Source organism: Rhizophagus irregularis, chromosome 24 (assembly GCF_026210795.1).
Source record: "Rhizophagus irregularis chromosome 24, complete sequence".
Taxonomy (NCBI): domain Eukaryota; kingdom Fungi; phylum Glomeromycota; class Glomeromycetes; order Glomerales; family Glomeraceae; genus Rhizophagus; species Rhizophagus irregularis.
Genome location: NC_089452.1, coordinates 711,165 through 724,255, shown reverse-complemented (window position 1 = coordinate 724,255; position 13,091 = coordinate 711,165). Strand labels below are relative to the sequence as shown.

Genomic DNA, 13,091 nt, shown 5'->3' with positions numbered 1-13,091 from the left:
AAATACATAATTAGTATAAAACCAAGCGAATAGTACAAGTTTAGTACGTTATTAAAAAATAATTTTTTTAAATTTTATTAAGTGGCTCAAATTTAGTATATAAAATTAACAATATACACATATTCCAAACGAATACAATATAAATTACAAACGATGACTATTTACTGGGTTAAGGTGATGATCATGTGCTTCATCATTAAATGGAGGAATGCCTGATGTAAATTCCCACATTATCATTGAAAAAAATTATTGATAAAAAAAAAACTCTTTCCCCTTTTTTTATTTCCGTTAGTTTTCCGCAGTAATTTTGCGAAAGTTTTTTTTTTTTTAGTTTCTAGTTGAAACGCTAAAGGGGACGAGGCCCAACCGGGCGCCTTGGTCTTATACAAGGTTTTTAGTTCTCATTTTATCCCATACTAAGGGACCATGTCATCTTCAAAATACAAACTACCCAACTCTTCCTTGGCCTCATATGAATCTTCGAAACCTTATCCGCAGTTGGACGGACACTCCGATAGCAGACGAAATATTCCTGAAGGCGGACTTGCTAAAGATAATGTTTCAGTGATGACTATTAAACCACAGGATAACACACTTCCGACTATCACAGTCAAAGCTCCTTTACCTTCACCAACCCTTTCGACCTTTTCTTTTTTGGTCTCTTTCGAAAAATTTCACGTGACCGCTGCGTCTAAAGCAGGTTATAACAAGATCTATGAACTTAGGCGTTCAAAAAGTTTCTTTTTTGAGGTTGTCGATCAAATACCAGACACCAATGAAATTCACCTTAAAATATACACAAACGATCATCATATGTTATCAACCCCAATTCGGTATTATTCCACAAGCAAATTACCTAATCATCGATTTCAAATATCGAAATGCCTCACGCACTTTTTTTTACATCAACGAGTTATTCCTCGGCGTATTCAGAACAAATTTTTTAACATGATACGACTCAAATTGTTGGATAGAATCAATCTGATAGCATCACGTGCAGGAAAAATCACGTGCAGCAATAATATTACAAAAACCTTTTTCAACTTCTCTTACAAACGATACAGATTTTACTTTGGTATCTACGTAGCTTGTAACCATCTACTTACAAAGAAGTTTCCCCATCAGAAAGCAACACTATGCCATATACCGTGCCCTTTTGTTAAAAATTTTAATCGACACGCTTGTATCCAACATCATTCACTCATCACTCATAATGCAAATATACCTTTAGAGGTTGAGGCGACATCAACACCTACGATTAACATCATTCATCATAAAAGCTTTCACGCTAATGTTATCTATGAGAAATATAACAGTAACTCGAGGCAAAAAATTTTTTCAAATCGATTGGGTATCTCTTATACAACACGTTATGACGCACACGATCTCAATCTAATTTTACCTCCTAATAAGGCTATTGGTTCTATGTACACCAAGATTTATGAAAATTTTTCTCGTACGATAAGTTCTAATCCACGTACAGCTGTACGCCAAAAAGCTTATTTTGACCGATCTTGTCGACGTATTTTTAGTAGTAATAAACCTAAATCTGGGATGGCTCTTAAACTCCGCCATAAGATTAGACTTGCAAATCAAAGGAAGTTTCTTTTCTATCCGTATCAAAAGATTTGTAAACGTCTCCCTCACTTAAAATTTAATATGGGATTATTTAAACGTTTCCCAACTGTTCCCTTATTCCGCTTTCCATACGACCGGAACTGCGCTCTTCTACACTTATATGAAGATAGGATTCTTCCTTCTCACATTACTCCTGGATCAAGCTGGGTTATCAAGAATCAGGATTCAGATGAAGAGGATGACTCTTCAGCCGATAATGGCAGGGATGATACATCAGAAAACTCCTATAGGGATTGGTATATCACAAATCTTATTGATGAACACTATGGCAAAGGTGCATCAGAATATATAGATGCCATACAATTATTAGAGGACTCCACAATTCAACTATCCTTGAGAGACGCATATATGTTAGGTTTAAACGAAGATTGCATTGCTGAGATCAAAGCTCGTGATCGTCTTAACGAAAGGGTAAATGTCATTAAAGACATTAGGGATCACAATACTTCTGCTAAACACTACCTTAGACGTACAAATGCTATGGATTTTTTCACTCAAATGAATGACAATTTTAATGATCGTATGGCTAATATCCGCATATTTGCGTATGGTGCACATATGAAGAAAGGCATCAACAAACGATCTGTTGCATCAAAACGTCTTAATAATTTGATAACAGATTTTGGTGAAAAATACCGGGTCGAATACCCCTCCAAACGGTACCGTGCTATTATCCGACCTAATAACGTCGAATATATAAAAGATGATCTCAGTGATACCTCCGACGACACGAAGATATTAGAACGTCGTCCAAAAAAACGTCGCGCCAGATATACTCATTATAATAATTATGGAGATCTTATACCTCTAACAAAAAAACTTTGTATTTTCGACTGTAGGGATACCAAAGAAGAAGACTTCTTACCCTCTAATATAGATTTAATTTTTAAATTTCGTGTTTGAAATAGTTTAGTTTCTATATTTTGTAATTCATTTTTTGAATTTTTTAGTTCGTATTAAGATAGATATTAACAATTACAAACAGTGTGAATCATTCCACCTATGACAGTATTTACAGGTGGCAGCTTGATGCTGAAAGAAAAATACGGGTTAATTAGTTCACTTTTTAATTGGTTCATTGGTTCCTTTCTGGTAGGGGAGGGGATCATTCTGGTTCATTGGATTTAAAGAAGTTCGGGTCCGTCTTCGGGGGGATGATAGCTAGAAGTAGGATAGCACGGTTACGTTTATGTCCTGTTAATAGTCTGTCCGTCTTCACATAAAATAAATAAATAAATAAATAACATTATCATTGAAAAACTATAAATATCACTTGCTGTAGTATAGGGTTTATTTCTTAATATTTCAGGCGCCATATAAGGTAAAACTCCATAAACTTCATTAACTTTGTTATTATCAGAATCTTGTAAATCACTTATTGGTTTACATAATCCTAAATCAATAATAAATAACTCATTGTAATCACCTGACATTAATATATTACCATCAAGAAAATCACCATGAGTTAAATTTGATTCATGAATCACTTTAAGTCCTAATATAATTTTTTTCAATAATTGTAATTTATCTTGCCACTTAAATGTAATTACCTTAGATAAACATTTTCTCAAATTTCCTTTTTTTGCATAACTCATTACTATCATATAATTTAAATTATTTGGATCTTGGGTAATTCCAAAAAATTGAATAAATTTTGAAAAAGATTTTTTCTGGCAATTATGATGATATTTCCACTATATAATTAATAAAAAGTCATTAAATTTTTGAAAAAGAAAATAAAATTATTTATAAAAATTAAAAATTAAATATTATACCTCATCTAGAAATTTATTGTTTAAACTTGATGAATCATTAAGTACTTTAAGAATGACTTCATGATCCGTCTGTCTATTCCATTGTTGTTTGTCATAATTCCAACTAAAAATGGGTCCATCTGACCAGATAGCTTTATGAATTTCACTGAATCCTCCTTTATCATGATAATTAATACTTGACAATTCATTATAAGGTATCCACTCTAAAATTTCATAACTATTTTTAGCATTTAATTGTGCTTCTTGAATAAATTTATCAATAGATTCATTTTTACTAGTCCACTTTGAAAAATCTTTTTGGAATCGTTTAACATTACATTGTTGGCACCACTGATAATCAGTATATGGTTGTTTACATTCATTACATTGTTAATACCATGGGTAAATAATATGTGATTTTTTGCACCTATGACATAATTCAACTTCATCTTTGTTGCTTTCTGCTGCTTTTCGATACCAATAAAAGGCTTTTTCTAAATTCTTTTCTGTTCTCTTTCCATTTTCATAACATACAGCTAGATTGTACATTGCATAAGTAAAACCATTTTCTGCCGCTTTTGATACCAATGAAATGCTTTATCTAAATCCTTTTCCATTTCATTTCCATTTTCATAACATATTGCTAAATTATGCATTGCAGCAGTAAAAACACTTTCGGATGCCTTTTGATACCAATGAAAGGCTTTATCTAAATCCTTTTCTATTCCATCTCCATTGTAATAACAACTGGCTAAATAATTCATTGCTTTTTTAAGACCACTTTCTGCTGCTTTTTGATTCCAATAAAAAAATTTTTCTAAATTCTTTTCTGTTCCCTTTCCAAAATAATAACAATTTGCTAAAGCAAGCATTGCCTTTTCATTTTCATTTTCTGCTGCTTTTTGATACCAATGAAAGGCTTGCTTTTTCTAAATTTTTTTCTGTTCCTTCTCCATTTTCATAACATATGGCTAAATTATTCATTGCTTTTTTATTACCATTTTCAGCTGCTCTTTGATACCAATAAAAGGCTTTTTCTAAATTTTTTTCTGTCCCTTCTCCATTTCTATAACATATAGCTAAATTAAATATTGCATCTTCATTACCATTTTCTACTGCTTTTTGGTACCAATAAAAGGCTTTATCTAGATTCTTTTCTGTTCCTTCTCCATTTTTATAACAGTTGGCTAAATTAAACATTGCTCCTTTATCACCATTTTCTGCTAATTCTTTTAAAGAATTAATACATTCTTTACAAAATAATTTTTCAGTAAAAGGTATGTTGCAATACAAACAATTTTTGGTGTTTATTGTATCTTTAGGTTTGCTAAATTCAGTTTCCATTTGTTATTTATTTTAGAAATTTATTAAATATATTTTACTGGAAAAAAAAATTGTTTTTTTTAGACGAATTTTTTTTTTGACAAAAAATTTATATTTCATAAATAAGTTTTCTATAAAAGGAATATCTTAACTAAAAGTAAAAAAAAAAAATTAATTTCGGGCCATATTTTTTCCGATTCACTGATCTACCCATGTCAGTAAATTATCCACCTTTTATAAAAAAAAAAAATGATAATCTAGAAAAATGATCATCCCAAAAAACTTTTTTCCGTTGATTAATTTAATTTTCAGGTTGGAAAAAAAGATAGAAAAGTTATATGAAGGGTTATTAATTTAAACAATTTACATTTGCATACTATTGCAATTGTCGTCTTTCCTTTATTTTTATACTATACTACTATAGTATTGAATAGAGAAATATCATTAACAAGTAGTATGTTAAGCGTCAGAACAGTGTTTTTCTATATAAATTTAAATGTCACATTAAGTCTGACATTTTACTTGTTAATGCTTGATGTTCATCTGTCCGTGTTTGATGTTTATCCGTCATGTGATTGATATTTTAACTGTTCGTGCTAGATGTGTTTGTGCTTGATATTGGTTCGTCTGTAAGCTAAAATATCAAGCTTGCCATACAATAATAAAGAATAATAGTAAGATACGGGAACGAATCGAATGTTAGAGAAATGAGATTTCTTATCATATTACGAAGATAAAAAATCGGAAAATTTTATCCTCTGGATCTGCGACGGTCACGGGATTTACCGATGTAATGCCTAGTAAATTTATTAATTATGAGGCGCAGTATTGTATTTAGAATCAGTATATAATTTTAAAAATTCAAAATTGTATGACGTTACAAATGTAACGTCCGAGATGACGCTAAACTAGAGGTCATGAGATTGCGTAATAATTTATATTTAGATTAAGACGGGGGACCAGAATCGAGAACTTTATATTTTAAGAAGTAGAGTTGAAGATCAAAAAGGGAATTTTACGAATTTTTTTAATTTTGAGGTACTGAAAATAAAATTCAATAATGAAATATGTTTCAGAGAACAAGATTCGTTAGGATGGGAATTTGAAATTTTGAAAATTGAATTGAAATTGATATAGGTTTTTGCTCTTAAAGAAGATTTATGATAAGATTATCATCAAATATAAAAAGGGGTAATATTTGATTTGATCTAAAGGGCAGGATACGAACTTTGGGATTTATTTTTAGAAATATTTAGTTATATTAAACCAAGCATATATTTATATTTGTTCATATTATTAATAAGTATAATTTTGTTAAGACTAAGGTGGAACGTGATTTAGTATAGCTCAACGGTCGATTCACGTGGTGCTATGTCGTCTGCATTATTATTATTGTTATTTAGACTTGCCTACTTTTTTTATTTTGGATTTTTTGGATTGTTTTGTTAAAGTTTACTTTTGGGGATTAATGTTTGATTTGCGCTTTCATAGTTTATATTAGCGTAATTTTAATTAACTAAACTGAAATAACCACACTAATCTAATTTAGTTTATGTTTTACTATGGGACATAGCTCTTGATTGTATAGATATATTTTTTCTATGTTGTTGGTATGCATTATTATCTAAGCGTCAGGGAATGGCATTTTGATGATATGATTCAATAAAGAGAAAAAAAAATAATTTAGGAAATAAATAAGATTAAATTTGGCAAAAGTTTTAAGATTGCAAAAAACAATTTTATAATCATTTTCTCTAATAATTTTGTATTCAAATGAGTATACAAAAAACCATTGTACTAAATATTTTACTTAATTTTCAAGTTACTTTTTTTATTCCGTTTGAAAAGTGTGAAATAATTGCATTCAACACTGGTCAAAGTGGTATGATTTCCATTATGGAAACTTTAGTATACATGATGGAAACTGATCCAATTTGCATAACATTTCCATAACATTTCCAAAAACTGGAAACTTCATTGAAACCTAGCACATTATGGAAATTGAACAGGTTTCCACCAAATTTTAATAATATAAACCATATGAACCACCTGTACAATAGTAATATTCTCTTTCAGAAATTTGACAATATATATATTAAATAACTATTTAATTATCGTAAATTGTTATATTCACAAATAACACAAATGGGATAATAAATTATTGGATATTATACACTTAAAATTATAATTCATAATATATAAAAGGTTGAATATATAAATATCCATTTCTAAAAAATATAGAAACATTAGTCGATCAAATAATAACACTTAAAATATTAATTAAGGTAACTCTTTGAATTTGCAATTTCCGTTTCACAATTTCAATTAAAATTGTATTACATCATAATCTAGAAAATAATTTTTTTTACTTTTGAGGTAAAATCAATAATGCACATAAACAACGCGAAAGTAATTATCGAAGGATTTCAGGTTTTTAAATGGTTTATGATAATTGAAAATTTCATGTTTGCATATTAATATAAGTAATCATTTTTAAAAAGTTTAACACGCAGTGAAGTTATAATAATAATAACTAGCAAATTATTGAAACATATTGGAAGTTAAACTAATGAATATAAAGTTACAAATAAACATTATTTAATGATGTTTGTTTCTTATTACTTTATTTTAAAAACTATAAAAATACAAAAGATAATTAAATATTTCTTATATAATAACTGATAAATAAACCAACAAATAAAGAATAAACTAATAACAGAATTATTCTTCAATTAAACATTCAAAACACTCAGAATTTTCTTGGATTAAAATTTCAGTAAGTTTGCGACTTGTATAACATGCTTGTGAATGAGATTGTACAATAGAAGTATTTGCTTGTTCTTGTACTAAAGCTTTGTTTGCGTTTACAAATTCGAACATATCATTTTTTAATTGATCATCAATACCAGCAGGTACTATAAAGATACAGCAGTTTCTATCCGTGTTTCTTTCATAATATCCATTAACATATTTAATCCATCCAGATATAATATTTTCAAGCATTATTATAGTTGGTCTATTAGAAGAATTTGAATCCCAACATTTTTTCATTAAATCTACGTAACATTTTGGAGTATTTTCAATAATTTTAGGACGTTCATCTTCACAAACACTTAAGATAAGGTGATGATCATGTGCTCTATCATTAAATGGAGGAATACCTGATGTAAATTCCCACATTATCATTGAAAAACTATAAATATCACTTGCTGGAGTATAGGATTTATTTCTTAATATTTCAGGTGCCATATAAGGTAAAACTCCATAATTTCCATTTGTTCTAGTATTATCAGAATCACTTATGGGTTTACATAATCCTAAATCAGTAATAAATAACTCATTGTAAATATCAGACATTAAAATATTACCATCATGGAAATCACCATGAGTTAAATTTGATTCATGAATTACTTTGAGTCCTAATATAATTTTTTTCAATAATTGTAATTTATCTTGCCACTTAAATTTAACTATATCGGACAAACATTTTCTCAAACTTCCTTTTTTTGCATAACTCATTACTATTATATAATTTAAATTATTCGGATCTTGAGTAATTCCAAAGATTTGAATAAATCTTGAAAATGATTTTTTCTGACAATTATAATGATATTTCCACTATATTATGATAAAAAATTATTAAATTTTGAAAAAGAAAGTAAAATATTCTATCAATACAAATACTATACCTCATCAAGAAATTTACTATTCAAGCTTGATGAATTGTCAAATGTTTTAATAATAACCTCATAATTTGTTTGTCTATTCCATTGTTGTTTGTCATAATTCCAACTAAAAATAGGTCCATCTGACCAGATAGCTTTATGAATTTCACTAAATCCTCCTTTATCATAATAACTAATATTTAACAATTTATTATAAGGTATCCACTCCAAAATTTCATAACAATTTTTAGCATTTAGTTGGGCCTCTTGAATAAATTTATCAATAAATTCATTTTTACTAGTCCACTTTGAAAAATCACGATGTAATCGTTTAATATTACATTGTTGGCACCATTGGTAATCAATACATGGTAGTCTGCATTCACCACAATGTTGATAAATTGAGTAATGATCTCTATATGGTCTTTTACATTTATCACATAGTAATCCAACCTCATCTTTAGAACTTACTTTAATACTTTCTGCTACTTTTTGATGCCAATAAAAGATCTTTTCTAATTTTTTTTCTGTTTCTTTTCCATTTTTATAATATAGGACTAAATTATACATTGCTCTTTCATCACCATTTTCCACTGCCTTTTGATACAGATGAAAAGCTTCTTCTAAATTATTTTCTATTCCATTTCCATTTTCATAACATATAGCTAAGCTATACATGGCTCCTTTAACATCATTTTTTGCTGCTTTTTGATGCAAATGAAAAGCTTTTTCTAAATTCTTTTCTGTTCCTTTTCCATTTTCATAACATATAACTACATTATGCATTTCACAATTAAAACCATTATCTGCTGCTTTTTGATAACAACGAAAAGCTTTTTCTAAATTTTTTTCTGTTCCTCTTCCATCTTTATAACATATAGCTAAATTATACATTGCATAATTAAAACCATTTTCTGCTGCTTTTTGATACCAATGAAATGTTTTTTCTAAATTCTTTTCTGTTTCTACTCCATTTTCAAAAAGTACGGCTAAAATATACATTGCATTTACATTACCATTTTCTGCTGCTTTTTGATACCAATAAAAGGCTTTATTTAAATTCTTTTCTGTTCCCTTTCCATTATAATAATATATAGCTAAATTAAATACTGCATCTTCATTACCATTTTCTGCTGCTTTTTGGTTCCAATAAAAGGATTTTTCTAAATTCTTTTCTATTCCTTCTCCAAAATAATAACAATTTGCTAAAGTAAACATTGCCTTTTCATTTTCATTTTCTGCTGCTTTTTGATACCAATTAAAGGCTTTTTCTAAATTCTTTTCTGTCCCTTCTCCATTTCTATAACATACAGCTAAATTAAATATTGCATCTTTATTACCATTTTCTGCTGCTTTTTGATACCAATGAAATGCTTTTTCTAAATTTTTTTCTGTTCCTTTTCCATTTTCATAACATATAGCTAAATTATTCATTGCATTATGATAGCCATTTTCTGCTGCCTTTTGATACCAATGAAAAGCCTTTTCTAAATTCTTTTTTGTTTCATAATTCACAGCTAAATTATGCATTGCATAAGTAAGACCATTTTCTGCTGCTCTTTGATACCAATGACTATGTATTATTGTATAAGTATAACCATTTTCTGCTGCTTTTTGACACCAATAAAAGGCTTTTTCTACATTTTTTTCTGTTCCTTCTCCATTATGATATAATACAGCTAAATTATACATTGCTATTTCATTATCATTTTCTGCTGCTTTTTGATACCAATGAAAAGCTTTTTCTAAACTTTTTTCTGTCCCTTTTCCGTTATTATAGCATACAGCCAACTTATTCATTGCATCAAAATAGCCATTTTCTGCTGCTTTTTGATACCAATGAAATGCTTTTTCTAAATTTTTCTCTGGTCCTTCTTCATTTTCATAGCATACAGCTAAATTATACATTGCTTCTTTAACACCTTTTTCTGCTGCTTTTTGATACCAATGAAAGGATTTTTCTAAATTCTTTTCTGTCCCTCTTCCAATTTTATAACATATAGCTAAATCATTCATTGCATGAGTTAAACCATTTTCTGCTGCTTTTTGACACCAATAAAAGGATTTTTCTAAATTCTTTTCTGTCCCTTCTCCATTTCTATAACATAAAGTTAAATAATACATTGATTTAATATGATCACTTTCTACTGCTTTCTGACACCAATGAAACGCTTTTTCTAAATTTTTTTCTGTCCCATTTCCATTTTTATAACATAAAGCTAAATTATTCATTGCATCAGAATAGCCATTTTCTGCTGCTTTTTGATACCAATGAAAGGATTTTTCTACATTCTTTTCTGTCCCTCTTCCAATTTTATAACATATAGCTAAATCGTTCATTGCATGAGTTAAACCATTTTCTGCTGCTTTTTGACACCAATAAAAGGATTTTTCTAAATTCTTTTCTGTCCCTTCTCCATTTCTATAACATAAAGTTAAATAATACATTGATTTAATATGATCACTTTCTGCTGCTTTTTGATACCAATGAAATGCTTTTTCTAAATTTTTCTCCGGTCCTTCTTCATTTTCATAGCATACAGCTAAATTATACATTGCTTCTTTAACACCTTTTTCTGCTGCTTTTTGATACCAATGAAAGGATTTTTCTACATTCTTTTCTGTCCCTCTTCCAATTTTATAACATATAGCTAAATCATTCATTGCATGAGTTAAACCATTTTCTGCTGCTTTTTGACACCAATAAAAGGATTTTTCTAAATTCTTTTCTGTCCCTTCTCCATTTCTATAACATAAAGTTAAATAATACATTGATTTAATATGATCACTTTCTACTGCTTTCTGACACCAATGAAACGCTTTTTCTAAATTTTTTTCTGTCCCATTTCCATTTTTATAACATAAAGTTAAATTATTCATTGCATCAGAATAGCCATTTTCTGCTGCTTTTTGATACCAATAAAAGGCTTTTTCTAAATTTTTTTCTATTCCTTTTCCATAGTAATAGCTGTCAGCTAAATTATTCATTGCATAAGTAGAACCATTTTCTGCTGCTTTCTGATGCCAATAAAAAGCTTTTTCTAAATTCTTTTCTATTCCTTCTTCATTTTCATAACATAAAGCTAAATTATTCATTGCATTAGAATAGCCATTTTCTGCTGCTTTTTGATACCAATGAAAGGCTTTTCCTAAATTCTTTTCTATTCCTTTTCCATAATAATAGCTATTAGCTAAACTATTCATTGCATAAGAATAGTCATTTTCTGCTGCTTTTTGATACCAATGAAATGCTTTTTCTAAATTCTTCTCTGCTCCTTTTCCATTTACATAACACAAAGCTAAATTAAACATTGCTTCTTTAACACCTTTTTCTGCTGCTTTTTGATACCAATGAAATGCTTTTTCTAAATTCTTCTCTGCTCCTTTTCCATTTACATAACACAAAGCTAAATTAAACATTGCTTCTTTAACACCTTTTTCTGCTGCTTTTTGATACCAATGAAATGCTTTTTCTAAATTCTTTTCTGTTCCCTCTCCATTATAATAGCTATGAGCTAAATTAAACATTGCTTCTTTAACACCTTTTTCTGCTGCTTTTTGATACCAATGAAATGCTTTTTCTAAATTCTTTTCTGTTCCCTCACCATTATAATAGTTATGAGCTAAACTAAACATTGCTTCATTTACACCATTTTCTGCTGCTTTTTGGCACCAATGAAATGCTTTTTCTAAATCCTTTTCTGTTCCTTCTCCATTTCTATAACAGTTGGCCGAGTTAAACATTGCTTCTTTATCTCCATTTTCTGCTAATTTTTCCAAAGAATTAATACATTCTTTGCACCATAATTTTTCAGCAAAAGGTTTAATGCAATATGAACAATTTTTGGTGTCTATTGTATTAGTATCTTTATCTAAAATGTATGATTTACTAAATTCAGTTGCCATTTGTTATTTTAGAACCCTATTTTACTGGGGAAAAAAATTATTGTTTTTATAGGCGTATTTTTTGACAAAAAAATTAATGCCTTTATATAAAATAGAAGTTACACCAATAAAAAAATATTTTCGGAACATTTTTTCCGTTGAATTCGTGATAATATAATGTGTCGATCACTTGACCAGTGATAGAAGGTTATATGAAAGGTTAATCATTTCTCATAATATTTATAATCGTTTTTTTGAAAGTTTTGTTATTAGAGATAGAGAAATATCGAACAAAGACGCTTTACAACCAAAGTGAAATATATTTAAAGTTTTAGTTTTTTTTGATAACAAGTTCAGCAAGTATGTTAAACGACAGAACGGTGTTGCTCTATACAAATTTTTATGAAGCTAGAAGACGTTTATAAAACTTAAATGTTATTGTAAAGAAATTTTTTACCTTCGAAAGTGTCTGCGATTGGCGCTGGATACTGAGGTGATCGATGACGACGAGTAATACCTTTCTCATATCACGAAGATAAAAAATCCGTAAGTGGTACTGTTTATGGTATATTACAACGGTTGATTTCATGTAGCATTGCATTACTAATTATTTTTAGTTCATAAAAAACCTTATTTTGTTTCAAATTTAATTTTAATTTAAAAATCGGCAAAAATTTGTCCATGGGCGGTACTGTTTATACTTTATGGTATATTACAACGGTTGATTTAATGTAGTATTACATTTCAGATTATTTTTAGTTCATAAAAAATCTTATTTTGTTTCTAATTTAACTTTAATTTAAAAATCGGCAAAATTTTGTCCATA

General features: G+C 28.7%; 4 protein-coding genes across 6 annotated transcripts; 1 reads left to right on the top strand and 3 right to left on the bottom strand.

Moving 5' to 3' along the window:
• Positions 1–426: 426 nt before the first annotated feature.
• OCT59_015878 (uncharacterized protein) lies at positions 427–2,541 on the top strand (the record flags this gene model as incomplete). Of its 3 annotated transcripts, none has more annotated exons than XM_066132111.1 (3): positions 427–700; positions 1,232–1,874; positions 1,994–2,018. In XM_066132111.1, 3 exons carry the CDS (start codon positions 427–429, stop codon positions 2,016–2,018), a joined length of 942 nt encoding a protein of 313 aa, XP_066003134.1. The 3 variants fall into 3 exon arrangements, with proteins under 3 accessions (XP_066003134.1, XP_066003132.1, XP_066003133.1); XM_066132109.1 differs by lacking the exon at positions 1,994–2,018 and adding an exon at positions 1,977–1,993 and having other exon boundaries at positions 1,232–1,912; XM_066132110.1 differs by having other exon boundaries at positions 1,232–2,541.
• Positions 2,542–2,825: 284 nt separating this feature from the next.
• On the bottom strand, positions 2,826–3,233 carry OCT59_015877 (uncharacterized protein; the record flags this gene model as incomplete). Its single annotated transcript, XM_066132108.1, has 1 exon — positions 2,826–3,233. The coding sequence occupies one exon, from the start codon at positions 3,231–3,233 to the stop codon at positions 2,826–2,828; it is 408 nt and encodes a 135-aa protein (XP_066003131.1).
• Positions 3,234–3,928: 695 nt separating this feature from the next.
• On the bottom strand, positions 3,929–4,736 carry OCT59_015876 (uncharacterized protein; the record flags this gene model as incomplete). The annotated part of the gene is made up of 2 exons (XM_066132107.1): positions 3,929–4,290; positions 4,391–4,736. The coding sequence occupies 2 exons, from the start codon at positions 4,734–4,736 to the stop codon at positions 3,929–3,931; spliced, it is 708 nt and encodes a 235-aa protein (XP_066003130.1).
• A 2,700-nt stretch (positions 4,737–7,436) lies between these two features.
• Positions 7,437–12,286, bottom strand: OCT59_015875 (uncharacterized protein; the record flags this gene model as incomplete). Its single annotated transcript, XM_066132106.1, has 2 exons — positions 7,437–8,333; positions 8,834–12,286. 2 exons carry the CDS (start codon positions 12,284–12,286, stop codon positions 7,437–7,439), a joined length of 4,350 nt encoding a protein of 1,449 aa, XP_066003129.1.
• Positions 12,287–13,091: the final 805 nt, after the last annotated feature.